The sequence below is a fragment of the Rhea americana genome, unplaced genomic scaffold (assembly GCF_003343005.1).
Source record: "Rhea americana isolate MKP2758 unplaced genomic scaffold, rheAme1 scaffold_21, whole genome shotgun sequence".
In the NCBI taxonomy this organism is placed as follows: Eukaryota; Metazoa; Chordata; class Aves; order Rheiformes; family Rheidae; genus Rhea; species Rhea americana.
In genome coordinates this window covers 2,676,664-2,692,144 of record NW_028186258.1, presented here as the reverse complement: position 1 = coordinate 2,692,144, position 15,481 = coordinate 2,676,664, and the positions used below count along the sequence as shown (strand labels likewise).

At 41.4% G+C, this 15,481-nt stretch overlaps 1 protein-coding gene across 1 annotated transcript in view; it reads right to left on the bottom strand.

Annotated features, from left to right (window-relative positions):
- ABCC3 (ATP binding cassette subfamily C member 3) overlaps positions 1-14,957 on the bottom strand; it is a gene marked incomplete at its 5' end in the record, with an annotated part of 34,501 nt that extends 19,544 nt beyond the window's left edge. The window contains 10 exons of the mRNA XM_085304782.1: positions 249-341; positions 1,471-1,632; positions 2,175-2,352; positions 3,556-3,774; positions 7,835-7,966; positions 9,185-9,246; positions 10,049-10,174; positions 11,865-12,002; positions 12,880-13,005; positions 14,766-14,957. Of these exons, the coding sequence (XP_085160908.1) occupies positions 249-341; positions 1,471-1,632; positions 2,175-2,352; positions 3,556-3,774; positions 7,835-7,966; positions 9,185-9,246; positions 10,049-10,174; positions 11,865-12,002; positions 12,880-13,005; positions 14,766-14,957 (1,428 nt within the window). The remainder of the gene's footprint in view (positions 1-248; positions 342-1,470; positions 1,633-2,174; positions 2,353-3,555; positions 3,775-7,834; positions 7,967-9,184; positions 9,247-10,048; positions 10,175-11,864; positions 12,003-12,879; positions 13,006-14,765) is intronic.
- Positions 14,958-15,481: the final 524 nt, after the last annotated feature.

The following is a 15,481-nucleotide window of genomic DNA, read 5'->3' as shown; positions in this document are numbered from 1 at the left end:
TCCCAGAAGCTGCTCCAACAGTACGAGGAGCTACTGACTCTGCATCACACCCGAAAAAAGATGTTCAAGTCACTAGAGAACAAATATTTAAGAGGATGTCTGTATATGAAAGATGTTAGTACAATCTTACTCATAAATACGTCAGTGCACATTGCGCCTTATCAAAGGCCAAGAGATCCACGGTGTCTTCATTTTTCATTGCACAACTACCAATTGAGATACCACCACCTTATCAGCTGGTATCTTACCTGGAATGCTCTGGTTTTCATTGCTATTGCAGCATTGAATGGGATAAGTAAAACCATCACAGCAACTCCTGCCAACACAGAAGGCCCTAAAGTCTTGAGTGGAAAAGGGAAGAAAAACAAACAAACAAACAAAAAGTAAGTTGTTGCCTGAATGCTGCAAATCTCCTGTGGTGAGCACTAAAACCACAGTAGGCTACAGAAACAGAAACTTACTGGCTCACTAGTGAGTATTTTACTTAGACAAGGCGAACATCTCCCAGCGAAGTATTCTGATCCTACAGAACTGCTATACAAGCAGACAGAAAAATACAAGGGCATCCACCTTGAACGGTTACACTAGTATCAGTGATGGCGAAGGGCTTGTGATTCAGCTTCAGTGGTTCCCAGGGGGAGGGGAAAGTAAGTTGGAACTAATGCAGATACAGAGCTATTGAGTAAATGTAGAAAGGGAACAGATTAGCTGCAGAGAGGGATTTTCCGTTGACTTCTCTCTGACCTAAGGAACTGCAATTACTCAACAACTAATCCAGCACCCTCACCGTGGGTAAAAGTAAAAAAATACCACCAMCAACAAAAAAAAGCTCAGCTAGCTACTGGAGTTCAGCTTATCAGCAGGGCAGTAACTCAGCAGCAGTATCAACAAGTGGCTGTAACTTAATAGCTCGAGTGTTATGTTTGGTGCTACTGTATGACACGCTAAAACAGAGTAGTTGCATAGAGATGTTTTAAAGATGAACGTCAGTGCTCAAACTGAACTTGGAATAAACGAGAAACAACTTCGCTGAAGCAAAGGAAAGGATATGTTTATTCCAGGTGAGACTTGCTCCATACTGACTTGCACAAAAATTCATTATATGGCATAGTCTAATCTTTAAAAAATGCTTACACTTCCTTTGTCTAGATTGTTATTTTTTACAATTATTTTCAAGCTCTCATTTGTATCAACAACTAGGAGCACTGTAATGAGACCAAGACTGCGCCTATCAAAAGTATAGTAGGGACAAAGGAGGCATAAATGCTATTTTCTCCTTCAAATGCCATCTCTTGGCTGCTAGCTGGACAAAATAACTGTGAAATTAATTGATTWTGTACAATGGTAAAAGTTGTTTTATCACAATACAGAACGGCAAGTTTCTAAAAAAAGTAGCGGTAGGTCAAACAAACAAAAAAGTAACAAGCTCACACATCACTTAAACTCCRAAAAATGTGACAATGTCTGTACCTGCCAGAGGAAGTACAAAGCTAGAAATATCTGGAGTGGTGCAGACCACAACATGTTCAGGAAGGTCATCAGATCCATGAAACGCTGGGCATCCACTGACATCAGGTTGACAATTTCTCCAACAGTAGATGAGCGCTTTGCTGAGTTTGTGATGACTAASGACTAAGAAATAAGAGACAGTCTAGAGATCCCCAATCTTGGCACATACAGAGAAACATAGAGAGGAAATTTCCAAGATACTCCAAGAATGTGCTTCACCCACAAGAGCAGAATAACATACACCTGCAGTAATCCTTAATCCCAAAGAATAAGACCTTATAAAATGGCTAGCTTCTGAGCACCTCTATTTTGAGCAGGATGCAGCATTTGTTTTTGAAGAAAACCCATTTTGCTCTCATCAGCTCTTAGCACAAACACTCTGYGTTCACCCAGATCCCATTGTTTTGAATATTTAAATTAAACCAATATTTGCCTGTGATATGTCTGGTGACCAACTATCATATCCACACTAAAGTTCCTAATTTCTATAAAATTCTGTAAAGTATAATAGAGGTACTTTAAAACACTCGTTAAAAATTCATCTTTTGTTTTCCAGGAGGCTGTTCTTCTCCAATATGTTTGCTCTTCCCTGAATATGTAAGGACTAAGGCCACTTGCTTGGCTACAGGCTGATGTTCTGGCCCATGAAAYGCTTCCCCTCTTACCTTTCTGTATATCATTCCAGTGATCCCAGTTCTCAGCCTCATCCCTGTAACAAAGCAGTACTGGAAATGCTGGTGAAGCACGAGGGTCTGCAGCACAGCACACATAAACATCAACGCTGCAATCAAAAATCCCCACCAGGTTGGGGCATCTTTGGTCTTAATGAAGTTGATTAATACACTGTTTTTCAGAAGATTAGGGGAGCAAAAGGGAAAAAGAAAAAAAGAAAAAAACATGCAGTGAGTTTAATGGGACATAAGGCAGCTTCCCTCAGCCATGGCCCTGTGCCACATCCTCTCTCTAACCACAAAAAGCAAACACCTCTCCAGGACACAAGTTGAGTTATGACTTTAGGCAAACGACATTGCAAAAACACAGAGTCTTAGGTTTTGCAAGCAAAAAAGTCCATTTACAAATGAGCTTGTAGAAAATGAAATATGACAAGAAACTCTGCATTTCCCCTGAGATCAGCCTTTAAATGCATGGCTTACTGCCTGGGCTCTGTCAGACACCCTCCCGTGGCAAGGAGTGAATGACGGGACAGACTAGGTGCAATAAAGCAGGTGAAACCAGCTCCCTATCCAAGTCCTCCTCAAGCAGCCCAAGTGCTTCTTCTGCCTGGGGTATCTTCCCCAAAGAAGCAGGTCTAAAAGTCCTAGAAATGACAAAAGTGTGGGCATCACACAGACTCCTTTATGGATTAGGCTGAACAACTGGTCCTCTGAGAGACAGAAGGTACCACAGCTTTTTCCTCATACAGGGAGAATTTGAGACATATCACTTTTGTCAAGATCTTGCTTTTATTTATAACCATTATTTTCTTTCAGATGGAGGTTTATTACAACCATGCCACATATATTCTCATCACTATGCACTGAGAATGCATCAACTCAGCTGAAGACTCCAAAATCTATCCCAGATGACAGCTGCACGGCCAAAGCATCACATACTTGAGCATCATGCTTCATTTGTATACTGAGTCACGCTACAGCTGCCATCACCCACACAGGTGGGCATCAGATGTACAGAGACAACCAAATKGAGCAAGCAGTGCTCTGCTCTGATTTCATAAATGATTCTTTACAACTGGGGAAAAATTGCTTTGGACTACTCTGAGGAGCAATAGGTAATTTGTAATCCAAAACTGTCTGTTGGTGATGGGCAATTTATGAGTCTTTCATTTAAATGAAGCTTGCTCAATTTACAGCTTACTCCACAATAAAGAATGCCTGTCTTATGGCATTTGAGTGGAAGGCAGAGGGATTTACACATGCAGCATTGTGAGGAAACTAGTTAAATATTTAAAAGATAAATAAATTCTCCTTGCCAAAGCCAAGCCTCTACAGGGACCACACATAGAGACTACTCATACTATAAACCAACCTTAACAGCTGAGGGTTGACGAAAGAAAGTAGGTCTTGTATCAGCTTGAAGAAGGAGCCAATTAAGAAGTATGGCACAAAGGTCCTCAACAACGCTTTGAGAAAGGAGGGCTTTCTACTGTGCTTCTTGTCCCTAATCAGAACTTCTGCTTCCTCTGGGCCATYACCAACATGGTTCAGCACATGGTTAGATTTCTTCATATACGTCACATCTTCTTTCCTAGGAAAATGAACCAAGTAATTAGACAGAACCGACAGTGCCTTATGTGTAGGGCACCACAGTAACACCCAAAAGCCCAGCTCTTCTCTTTACKCTGCTACTAAACCAACAGCAAGATTTTGGACAAGATCTAAATGAAGTCAGGGATGGGTCACTCTCGCGGTAAGTCTCCTTTCCTTTCCCCCCTTTTTTTGAATACTTCACTCAAAATGATGAGATGCATCCCCATAGCCCAGAAAACCAATAGTCTGGGAACAAGCGCATGGCCCAAAGGAGTAGGAGATGAAGGCTTGACTCCTTTTGGCAAAGGACAGATTTGAACTTGAATCTCCGATTTCCTATCGGTTGCTATTACGGAAGGCACTTTCACCTACTCCTTCTGAGATTGTATTTGTTGCTCAGATAGCAGCCCTACTAAACTTTAGCCTTATCTCATAGCATAGCTGCTTTCAGAGCAGAAGTCTGAATCCCTCAGGACAGACAGGCAATATAACACCTACCTTCTGGCTCCCAACTGGGCTAAGATAGGAAGTGGATAGAGCCCTCAAAAGCTAGAGCTTTGCATTCCTGGGGACTTGAAAGAGCATAGCCGTAATACTACCAAAGCTGAACCATCTCTGAGATCTGCACAGCAGCTGACTGAAGTTCTGCCAGAGTAGCAAATTTGGGTTTAGGTRCCTGAATTTTACTCAAATCACAATTTAAGCAGCTAAATCCTGTCTGGCTGCAGCCCTTCTTACTTTATGCTTCTGCTTTTCCACCTGCAAAATAAGCCAATGAAAATGACCTCTTCTGTAAACTTCTTTGAGACTGACTGATGAAAATTGCCCCCAGCAGATATGTGCTACTCTCCAGGGCTCTCAGTGGGTTTTCTAGAAGGACCTCTTGGGTTTAGGTGTCYGACTTCTGTTGCCTTTAAATAAAGAGTGGCTGCTCTGAGAAACTATTTCCTCCATGAATTCCTCTAAGAGAGCAGCCTGGTAGCTTTTCTATCAGCAAGCACTGATTCACTATTGATTCTTTGGGGCTATGAGACCTATAGAATAATCCTCTGAATGTCAGCCAAGAAGGCAAAGTATGGAGGGGGCAGAGGGAAGGAAATTGGAGTCTGGGACACATAAGCCTTATAAGAAAGGACAGATGGAAAAGAGACCCTAGAAACAGTGAAGACTTACAAGTTATTTTTCCAGTGCTGTCTTACAAGTAATACCAAGTAGGGTTGGATTTATGATTCTTCATAAAGACTGTGCAGACTCTTTGGAGCTGGCTGGCTGTGGAAGCCAATAACTCCAACAGCCTACGGCTATTCCAAATGATCACTGTGGCAATCCGTCCACAGGTAGGAACTTGTTCACATCCACATGTGAAAAATCCCAATTTCTTTGGGGTAAAGATTGGGGGCTGGGGAGAAAAGAACCTAAACCAGACAAAAATTGTTTCAGATGAGAACAAACAACCTTGCCTTTGTCCTTCCAGATCACACCTGGCCAGTTTACGAGCAAAGCTGTATTTTCTGCCTACTACGCCGTTAAACTCAGTGAAGGATTTGAAGCAACAAGACGACTCGCCCCTGGCTTTGTGCTATTAAAAATGTTTATTACTGAGCTAACAGCGGTGCAGTAGCTCTCTCGCAGCAAAATCCCAAAGGGATCAAACACATTTCTAGTGTTTACTACGTGTTGCTGGGTGAGATCAAGACTTCAGCAGCGCGCGGGGTTCGTCACACCCAGTTTTCTCTCAAAGCAAAAAGCAAGTTCCCATTTCCATTATTTACAGTAAGGTAGATAACAAATGCTGATAATTTCYGGGGAAAACACATAGCTTCCTCACTGACGATGACAAGGCTGCGTCTTCAATTCATTTTCATTAGCAAAGGTCTAAAAACTAGAAGCTAGCTACAGATCGGGTGAAAGAGATGCCAGCTCTCGCTCATCCAGCCGGCCTGCATCATTCTAGCTTCCACAGAAGCGAGCAGGGACTTCACTCACACAGTCAGAGACCAGAAGTAAAGGAGAAAATATGATTTGTGTGCTCTTTATTATTATTATTTTCAATGCTCTGCCTTAAATCCACACTGCTCCTCCTGTAATTCCTTTGTAGCTAATGAATCCTTATCAATTATTGAACTRTAACTCACAAGTATGCTTCGAGAGAGAGAGCTGTGAGGCAAAATGCAAAAATTCTGCAGGTTTAGGAAGAAGAATGTGTTATTCATTACAAGAAATATGTCTGAAGCTTTAATAAAGCCAGAATCGCAAATTATTGATTGGTAAAATCCGTCACCACTGTGTACACTGGGGACATTTTCTGTGTCACTGTAAACACACGTACAGCTTGACAGGGCATTTTTAAGATAGTGTCATTAAAGCTTGCTCAGAGCATATCAGATCAACAGAGCTGGGGAGGGGGAGGAAAAAAGGGGGGGAAAAAAAAGAAAAGAGCATTTACAGTGGCTCCCAGGCAACTACCACTGGTGTTATTTGACAGAGAGTAACTGAAAGTACCTCCTAATAACAGCAGAATAAGCAGAACCACCTAGCATTAACTGCTTTTAGAGTTACACGAAACCCACCAATTTGCAGTACAGCAGTTTGCTTTGTTTTTGCTTCACCCCTCTCCCGCAATCACTAATACTGTCACCACAGAGTTTTACCTGGGTCTAACACAAGCCAGAATTCATGGTTAAATTCATTGCCGGGGGCCCCAGTCTGTATGAATGATTTCCAAAATGCAATGAAGCCCATGACAAAACCCCAGATGCAGTTTCTGGTTTCCTAGCAAAAGTTTTCCTGGACCCCAGACACTTCCGCACAACGGCTGTGCTCTTATTATATAAATGCCACAGGGAGTAAGATTAATGTCTGTGCACCAAAAGACCAGAACCCAGACAACGCATGTTACTCCACCCCACAAAAATAGAGACATTATGAAAACATAAAGAAAAACCCAAAGCAAAACCACAACACACACACAAAGCTAGTGCACAAGCTGCTGGTGTTAGTGCTGGAAAACTTTCAAATTTTAGCTGCAAAGTGGGACTCACTCCACAKTTAGCCTTGCCAAGACATTACAACTCTCTCTTAGCAGTATCAAATAATAAGGTCTTTCCAATTTGGCAAGGATATGTGCAGAATAGAATGGAGGAAAGCCTCCACATGGAGAAGAAATTTCTCCACAATGAAAGGAAATAGAAGTGCAAGCCTCCTTCTTATGGACATTTCTCACTTGAAACACACTATTAGTGTATCTATTTGTTTGGAAATGTGTTGGACACTCCCCAGTGGGAGGAGGAAATGCAGTTGCACAATAGATACTTTTTAAGATTAGATTAGGACAGAACATACAATCAAAAGGATATCCTCTCCGGCACGCTAACTATACACGAATTCTGACCCTGATCCTAGATCCCACTGGAGACTATGGCAATTTTGCTGCTAACTTCCAGGCCAAAGGAGTAAGATCTCAGCTCTTAAACTTGGATGATCTTAATTTTTTTTCCCCTCCTCCCCCTGCATTGGTGGAAGTTTCATATCCTTATTGCAAGGAAGTGAAGAATTGCTCAACACGAAGAACCTTATAGCTAAAATTAGTGTCAGGCCAAAACCTCATGATGGGAATGATCAGGAATTCCTTCTTGTTTCTTACGGAGCCTAACAGCTGTGTTTGAACATGCCCAGGCGGTATGCAGCTACAGGGTTAGACATTTACCAGCTCAGTGGTGAAAGTTGTTTGTTTTCCCCAACCCAACCAACTCATTCCCTTCCGTTTCCGCATCTTTAGCCCTTCTGCACATGGCAAAGGGCACTAGCTGCCCATGCAGACAAGCCGTCGTCACCTAACTAAAAGCATGCAGGTGGTACACAAGACCCACAGGGCTCCTGCTCGTCTCTGCCTAGACATATTAAACTAAGCAAATCTAACCGTTAATACTAATGAAAAACAGATGGGTTAAAGAGGTAGGTGCCGTTTTTAGCTGGCTCATTTTCAGGGAAGAACAGCTCGTTAGTGTTGAAACGACTAGGAGATCAAGCACCGTTTGCTGCGCTKTTCACACACTTACAGTTTCCTCTCTGCTTTTTCTCTGTTCCACTCCTTATTCAGTTGCTGCACAATAATTTTTGAAGTATCATCTTCATTCAGCGACCATAAATCTTTATCTTCAAGGGGCCTCTTGTAACCAAGAATTGCCATGCTGCATACAGAAAAAAATAGCACAGTTCAGTTTGGCTAATAGCACTTAAGGCACTACTAGTAACTCTGAAACTATTTAGCTAACAAAAGCAAGAAGATACATCTCTACAGAAAAAACAGTAATTACATACATCTCTACAGAAAGAACAATAATTACATCTCCATTTCTCTTTGTTCCTTATCTTCAATTTTGGAATTAAGGAAAAGATGCCATGTAGTTTAGATTGCATGCATTTTATTGAAAACATCACTTAAGAAAAAAGGACAATAAAAACAAATTCCAGAAGTGTTTGAATGAAACTATGTTGTTACACGAAAACAGTGAGGTGTTTAGAAGTGAAAGTAAGCCAATCTGAACTAATTGTCAGAGCTGAACAAAATAYAAAAGTGAAGTTCACAGAGGTTAAAGGAAAAGCAGATTTCTCTCCCCAAATAAATGAAAACTATCATTCCTCAACAGGAAATGAAATTTTGCCAAGGGTCACAAAGACTTAGTTGCCATTAGTCTCTATGTGGAAACTGAACATTCAAAACCACTGGAGCGCAGGCAAATCTGACTCTTTCACTGCAAAGATCTTTAYGGGGTTATTAGCACGGTAATAAAGTTACATGGATGCAAGAATAAAGATCTCAAAACCCTCAACAATTATGGGAAAAAAAATGAGACTTAACATGACCTTTCACAGCTGCCCCACTTCTTCAGAGTGAAAGAAAATCCACTATCAAGCTTACAACTTTAATACACGTACCGTACAATAGCACTGCGCAATAGTGGTGGTAACCACTTGCCCAAATGATCCAATTCACTTTGCCCTGTGCACAGAAAAGCTCTTTATAAAAAGCACTCACCCAAGAAACCTCAACAGGAAACAAAATGCATCCCCAGGCGGGTGAAAGGTTGCCGCTATTAACCTCGTTCTGCAGCACGCTCTTACACCAGGGTTTAGGTTATCTTCCAGCCCATGGCAAGCACCACCAGGCTGCACATCCTGGTAGTCCTGCCACAGGTGCTGCCACTACTTTTCTGAGAGGCAGTTTGGGTGGTAGGAGCGCTCTGAAAGCGGCCTGTGAAAACGCCCCTGCTAACAGTGCTGACACCTCTGCGGGCGAAAGAGCATCCAGCATCGACTACCCGCAGGGAAAGACTCTGCGTCTCGGTAACCCTGCACAACGCGTACCCCACCGTGGGCGGCCCAGCAGCCTGAAAAGGGAAGCTCACCTTGTAAACCACCAAAACGTCAATCTTGAGAGAAAGCCTGAAGTTAACTCTGGACACGGATTCTATGGCAAAGATAGAAGAAAAATACGTATTATTTAGAGCAAGAGATTTACTATTGCTTTAATAAGAACACAGCCTACTTTGATCATACGGGTATAGTACTGAGAGTAATGTATGCACCTGTGTCCTAACAGCACATAACATTTTTCCTTCATTTCCCATCTCACACAGAACCATCTTTACTCTTTAACAATTGCTGCACATATTGCCTTTAAATCATACTTACATAAAGTGAAATGTCATTCTAAAGTTTCTGAAATGCTCATTTAAGAAATGAACTCGACTTCTCTCCCAGCCTAATTCAAATATAAATTCAATTACAAAGATCATTTTACAAACTGGAGAAGAAATTTAAATTGTGGCACCACTGATATCTTCTGTTATTAATGTTTTTCCATATCTACTCTCAATACAGATAGGATGGTTTATTGAGTCTGCTCTGACAGACTTCAGCCAACTTCAAGTGAATGTTAAGGAAGCAGAAGGCCACCTCCTCCAAAAACCACTCTCGGAATAATTAATATTACACTTTAATTTTCACAAATGCAATTTAAATTGCTGTGAAGCAGCAAGTAGGAGAGCTGCTTTTAATACACAGCTTTCAGTCATTGCTGATGGCACGTATATTGCAAAAAGGCTCCAAATCCAAATATTAGTCCCCATACCCCAGTGTTTCTTAATGGGATCACTGTCACAGCTGCAGTCTCAGTGACAGTCCAAAGCTAGTTTCACTGTTGGGTATTCTCAGTAGAGCTCTCAAAACATGGCAAGTCTGTAAAATGCAAATAAAGCAAAAATACTCACAGGATCTGTATTAACTGGAGAAAAAAATGGAGGCTTTTCTTTAAAACACGAAAGGATCAACTCAATGATTATCAAGGCAAAGTAGATGTAAAACGTGGTGAACCTGAACCTGTCATTTACCTGGCCCTGGGGTGGGGAGAGAAAAAACAAAACATACACACACATACACACAGAGTAAATGGCTGGTTTTATAATTCTTTTTCCCCCCCCCTTTCTCCGCACTCTGATGTTTTCAGCTTCCTTTTGGCAATTCCTTTCTTCCTCTACAGCTCAATACTGCAAAGTAGCTGCTAGCAGGAATTACCTTACAAATGGAGGCACGTACTCAGTAAAGTGCCTAAGAACATCTCCAAGCTTTTGATTAAATTCTGTCAACATCAAAGCACTTATGCATCTTTGCTGCACATAGACACCCTCCGGAATCAGGGCTACATGACATCCTTTCAAATCACCTCCAGGGGTTCTTGCAAAATCATATCTTTAGCATAGGAATTGTCAACTCAGATCAGAGAACATCCATTTGGTTTAGTATCTTTGTCACTGACAGCAGTCAGCGTGAAATGCTTCCAGAAGAAGCTGCAAGAAAACATCGCATTGTATAACTACAGTACAACCTGCTCTAGAGAGATTTCCTTTCCCACTCGTCTAAGCCTGTGGTTGACTTAAAGCTTCTTGCTGTGAAGAGTGTGTCCCTTATATGGTTCTTTTATACTCTAATGCRTTTGTGAATGCTGTCTTTGGTGACAAAAAATGTTTAATCCTTACGAGCAGGAGAAAACGTATTTGGTCCTTGGAAGTTGCAAAAGCAAAAACAGTGTAGCTCATACCTGACCTAAGGCTCTGTGTTTGTAATTTTAAGTTATTTTAGGATTCAATCATTGATAGCATAATATCAGTACTTATTCATTGCTAGTGTACTTTAAATTGACATCAAATAGTGTACAAGACAATCTCATTATGATTGCAGCTATTTTCTGAAGGAGCACTGCACAGACTGTCATTTAGGGTTTAATTCAGGCTCTGTCGGAACCTTTAYAACAGCCCGGCATAGCAAGATCTGTGGTAAAAGGATAATGCTGCTAATAGTTACCAAAAAACTAAAAAGCAATCACCAACTGATTTCACTGATGCAAAGCTATCACCTTAATGTTTTTCAAATACTGTTTTTCACTCCCAGCCTTTGATGAACTAATCAGTGAAGCAACTTGCTTTGCCCTACTTTGTAATAGCAAAATTTCTTTCAGTTAAAAACATAACAGCTTTCTCACTGTGGGAGAACTTGCCATGTTCTCAAACAGAAATCAAAACATCCAGGTTTATTTTCTCTCCCTCTAACCTTTCTTTCCTCTATTTACAGCCCCAGTGGGAGTCAAAATACTGTCCTCACCACATCAGGCACTGACTAAGGAGAGTCCACAGAGTTGTATAACGTGGTCATCCACCTGAGGTAGAAAGGGGTCACGTTGTCTCTGATCACTGCCCATCTTTATTTAAGCATGGTAGGAAGGAGACAGCCAAAGCAAGGGAAGCTGAGGAGTCCATCCTACTACACRGCCTTGCTACAAGCCTTCAGATATCTATCAGGTTTTCAGTATAGCCTTGGGCTAAGCAAAATCTGTTTTTATACACTGCATGAGAAATCCCAGCTCCTTTCAAGTTAAACAAGTCTGAGTCAAGGCAAGGTAGTCACGCTTTGCCTTCTCTCCAGCAAAAGCCAAGTTCAGACCTGGCCCCAAACTGGGTGATTCAGTCCCTTCAGAGTCGTGTTAATGCTACATTTCCTGCTCTCCAAACACTAACAGGGAGGGGAGGTTACCTGTGTTGCGGTAGTCATGATCTTGGACCGGAGAGGCCCCACGGCGCAGAGCACAGACAAAAACCAGAAGATAATGAGCACTCCAGAGGACTGCACTCCTCTCAGCCTTTCGTACTGAATAAGTAAGGTAGCTAAGAGCTGCAGAGAGTAAATACAGGAACACATGTACACAGTTCCATCTCGCTGCCCCCCTTACTYGTGCTTTCCATCGGCAGCTGCTACMGTCATCACTGATAGCAGGAGCACCTTGAAATAAGGCCCCATCATACCTTCACAAAAGCTAATGGTAAAACTTCCTGTCTAAGAGAGGCAGGGAACAGCTTTACCAGGTAATTTGTTTTTACTGTTTTCAGAGCATCTGCTTTGGAAACTCATTTTTAAATCAGACTTTGTTCCCAGGACATATTAGCTACAAGCATTTTAAACGACTTTAGCACGTGATGGTTCTCTTGTCCAGATGGACAATTACAACTTGTCTAGAAAACAGCATAAAAAATACAACTCTTACATAGAGAATTAAAAGCTCAATGGGCAAGTTTTAATATTTAATTTTTCATACAACAGCCCTGAGCCTGTTTGGCATCTTCGGCAAAGCAAATTTTGTTTCTGCTTTACAGAGGAACAACAGCTAGACAAGAGATGCCGTTTGACAAAGTCCCGTGCAACACCAAACAATGCACAAGCTGTGCTCTACCCTATCTCCCAGCTTAGGCAAAGCCATACCCAAATTCTCTCCACACCTGGGTCACAAGCCTGGAGAAATGGATGGTAGTAAGTTGGAAGGCAGAACAACCCCTAAAAATTTAAAACCTACATAACTGAAGCTACATGAGAGACATATTTTTAATTGAGATCTCTTCAGTAAGCAAAATCTGTTTCAGTTCTCCAAGTACAAACCATTCAGTTAAARGAGTACAGGATAAGGCAGCGAGTACAAGAGAAGTGGGTTTCCCCCTTTACCCATGTAAGTAAGAGCTATTCCTATTAATCATAATAAACAGAAACAGCTACTAACCACTGTGATGCCAACCATCAGGGGAGTTATGAAGTAGACTGGTGGCACGGCTCTGCTTTGCAGGACCTCATGGAAAGAGTAGAAGAGATCTGCCCAGCTCACAGCCCACAGCAGGACACCCAACACCTGAGAATGGAGTTACACAGAAAGAGCATTTGGTGACTCATCTCCAGGGCAACCAGAGCTAGCGAAACAGTTATAATTCACAGATTTCCAGTCAGACAAAGTTGTGTAAATAGAACAACACTGCTACATTAGTCTGAATTTGGGCTAGTGGAACTATTCCACTGCACTCAAACCAACGATCAAGTCTCGACCGCTTTGCAAAGGAGTTGCAAACACAACCAAGAGAAAGACCAATCTATCATTTTTTCCATGCTATTGAGTTTTAATTTGAAACACAGATGGCATCTAGATTAAAGATAGACATGCTCTGAAGTGAAAGCCTGGAATTTTGCTCCAGGATAACGCCAGTTCTCTCATGGCCTGTAGCAAGTGATTTGTTTGCTTTCTTCAGCTGTATCCTTTTAGACACCAGAGCCAACTATCTCTTAGGGACAAGACAGGGATGAAACCTCACAGCTATTAGGTGAGTAGAATGGTTTGGAAAAAATACCTTCCTGTGCTCACTTTTACAAAGAGATGGAAGTCTCACTAGAGCTAGCTTATAGTCTATGTTTTGCAGATTTAAGTGGTCCAAAGCTTAACTAAGGGTGGCATAGGCTTGAAAGAGGGCTAGATYTCCTTCTGCAAAACAATAAACTCCTTTCTTGAGCCAGAAAGGTGTGCTTACAGATCAAGAAAAATTTACTGCAAGTTTCCTGACATCATCTGGTTTTCTTTGCATCACAAGTCATCTCAAATACATGAGAATTCCAGCAGGTTTAAAATCCCTTTTAATGTTCCCAGTCTTTGTGGTTGCAGAAGAAAAGCTTGAGAAGTATGACCCMTCAGTATCTTTGGAACAAGGAGATGGGTAAAAAGAATCATAAAACTGTCAGGATTAAAACCAAAATCTGACCATTTTCAAAGCAGTCCTACAGGAAGCTGCTGTTTGAAGGGCAGAGGAGTGGTTGTATGGTCTTTTGCACCTTGCCAGTCTCAAGTATTKCAAAAAAATGGTGGCAATCTCACTCATAAAAATAACAGTATCATTGACATTGCACTGGCTTTCCACAAGTCTTAATCTCTCTCCACCAGTTGTTTCTTACTTTCCTTTCCTTCTTTTGTGTATCAAATCATAATGCAAACTCCGTGTGTGTGTGTGTGTGTGTTGGGGACACAAAAGAGGAGGGAAAGTAACAGCTGGCAATACCTATATTTATCACAAGAAGGAGAGGAAAAATGATAGATGGGGCTTATTGGGTTTAATGGAGCTCAGAAGGCAGTTTCTCATCTGTATGCAAAGTGTTCAATTAAAAGCTACTTAACCAGCACATTATCGTATTTCGTATTAAATGAGTTTTCTAACATTGCTTGATTTAACTACTAGCCTTCAAATTCCTAACAGCAGCTTTGTTTCCAAAATTACAGACTAAGAGGGAAAGGATTGTTTTGAAAATTTGTAGGGAAGTCATACTGCCCTACCCTTTGCATTACACTTTCAACCGCTACATRTATCTGTTATCATAGGAAAACAGCATGTTCAAGAAGCCCATCAACCCGAGTTCTGGCGGAATGAGGATGGATTTCCTGAGACATGAGCTATCCTTTGGTACTTCAGAAATCTTTATGTACGTTTGTTCTTCCCTACAAGCAAGCTCTCCAGTTCCTCAGAAACCAGAGGGAATTTCATTTAACCCCTAGTGTAGCACTTGCTTTGCTATTGAACTAACATCCATGAACTCAAAACTACACATTATTTGTGAATTGCAGAAAGATCTTACCGTCTTGAACCTGCTCAGCATAGAAAGTATGATGTATCCTCTTTTATAGCGCTTTAGATAGAGAAGATAAAAGGGTAAGGCAGTCCATAAATAAATGCTGGGGATCCACGCTAGGATGGTATTCTGGAAACATGGCGTCAGGTCTGGATTATCAGTGTATATCGAAATATTAGAATCCTGGAAAAGAGATGAGACAYGTATTTATTAGTAGAGAGGCAGCAACTTTGCCAGTTGGAACATCTGCCTGAAGAAGTTATATCCAGGTTCAGCTGAAGTTAGCAAGTATCGCTCAGCCTTAGTAAGGGCTTACCGAAAATACCTATGCTGACCACTTGTGGTTAACCTGCTAACACAAAAGGTCTAAGAATAGTTAAAAAAAATACTGGGCAAAAGCCTAAAACCTAAAATAGACTTCTACCCTCCCATATCTCAGAGCTGGACCTCAATATTGTAGCAGATGAACCCTTTCTGCTTCTGAGCCTTTGCTAGGGCTGAGCTGCAGCCAGTGATACTCTGGCATTTCTCAGACATTCCCAGCCTGGAGTACAATTGCTAAACAAAGCTCTCGAGGCAAAATCCTAGACTTGAGAACTCCTCCAGAAACCATGTCAAACATTGGAGAAAACAATCAGATTTAGATCAACCATCTGTTGACCTGGAAAAAAAAAAAAGTGCATTTATGACTAAGATTTTTGACCTTCTTACTCACATGCACC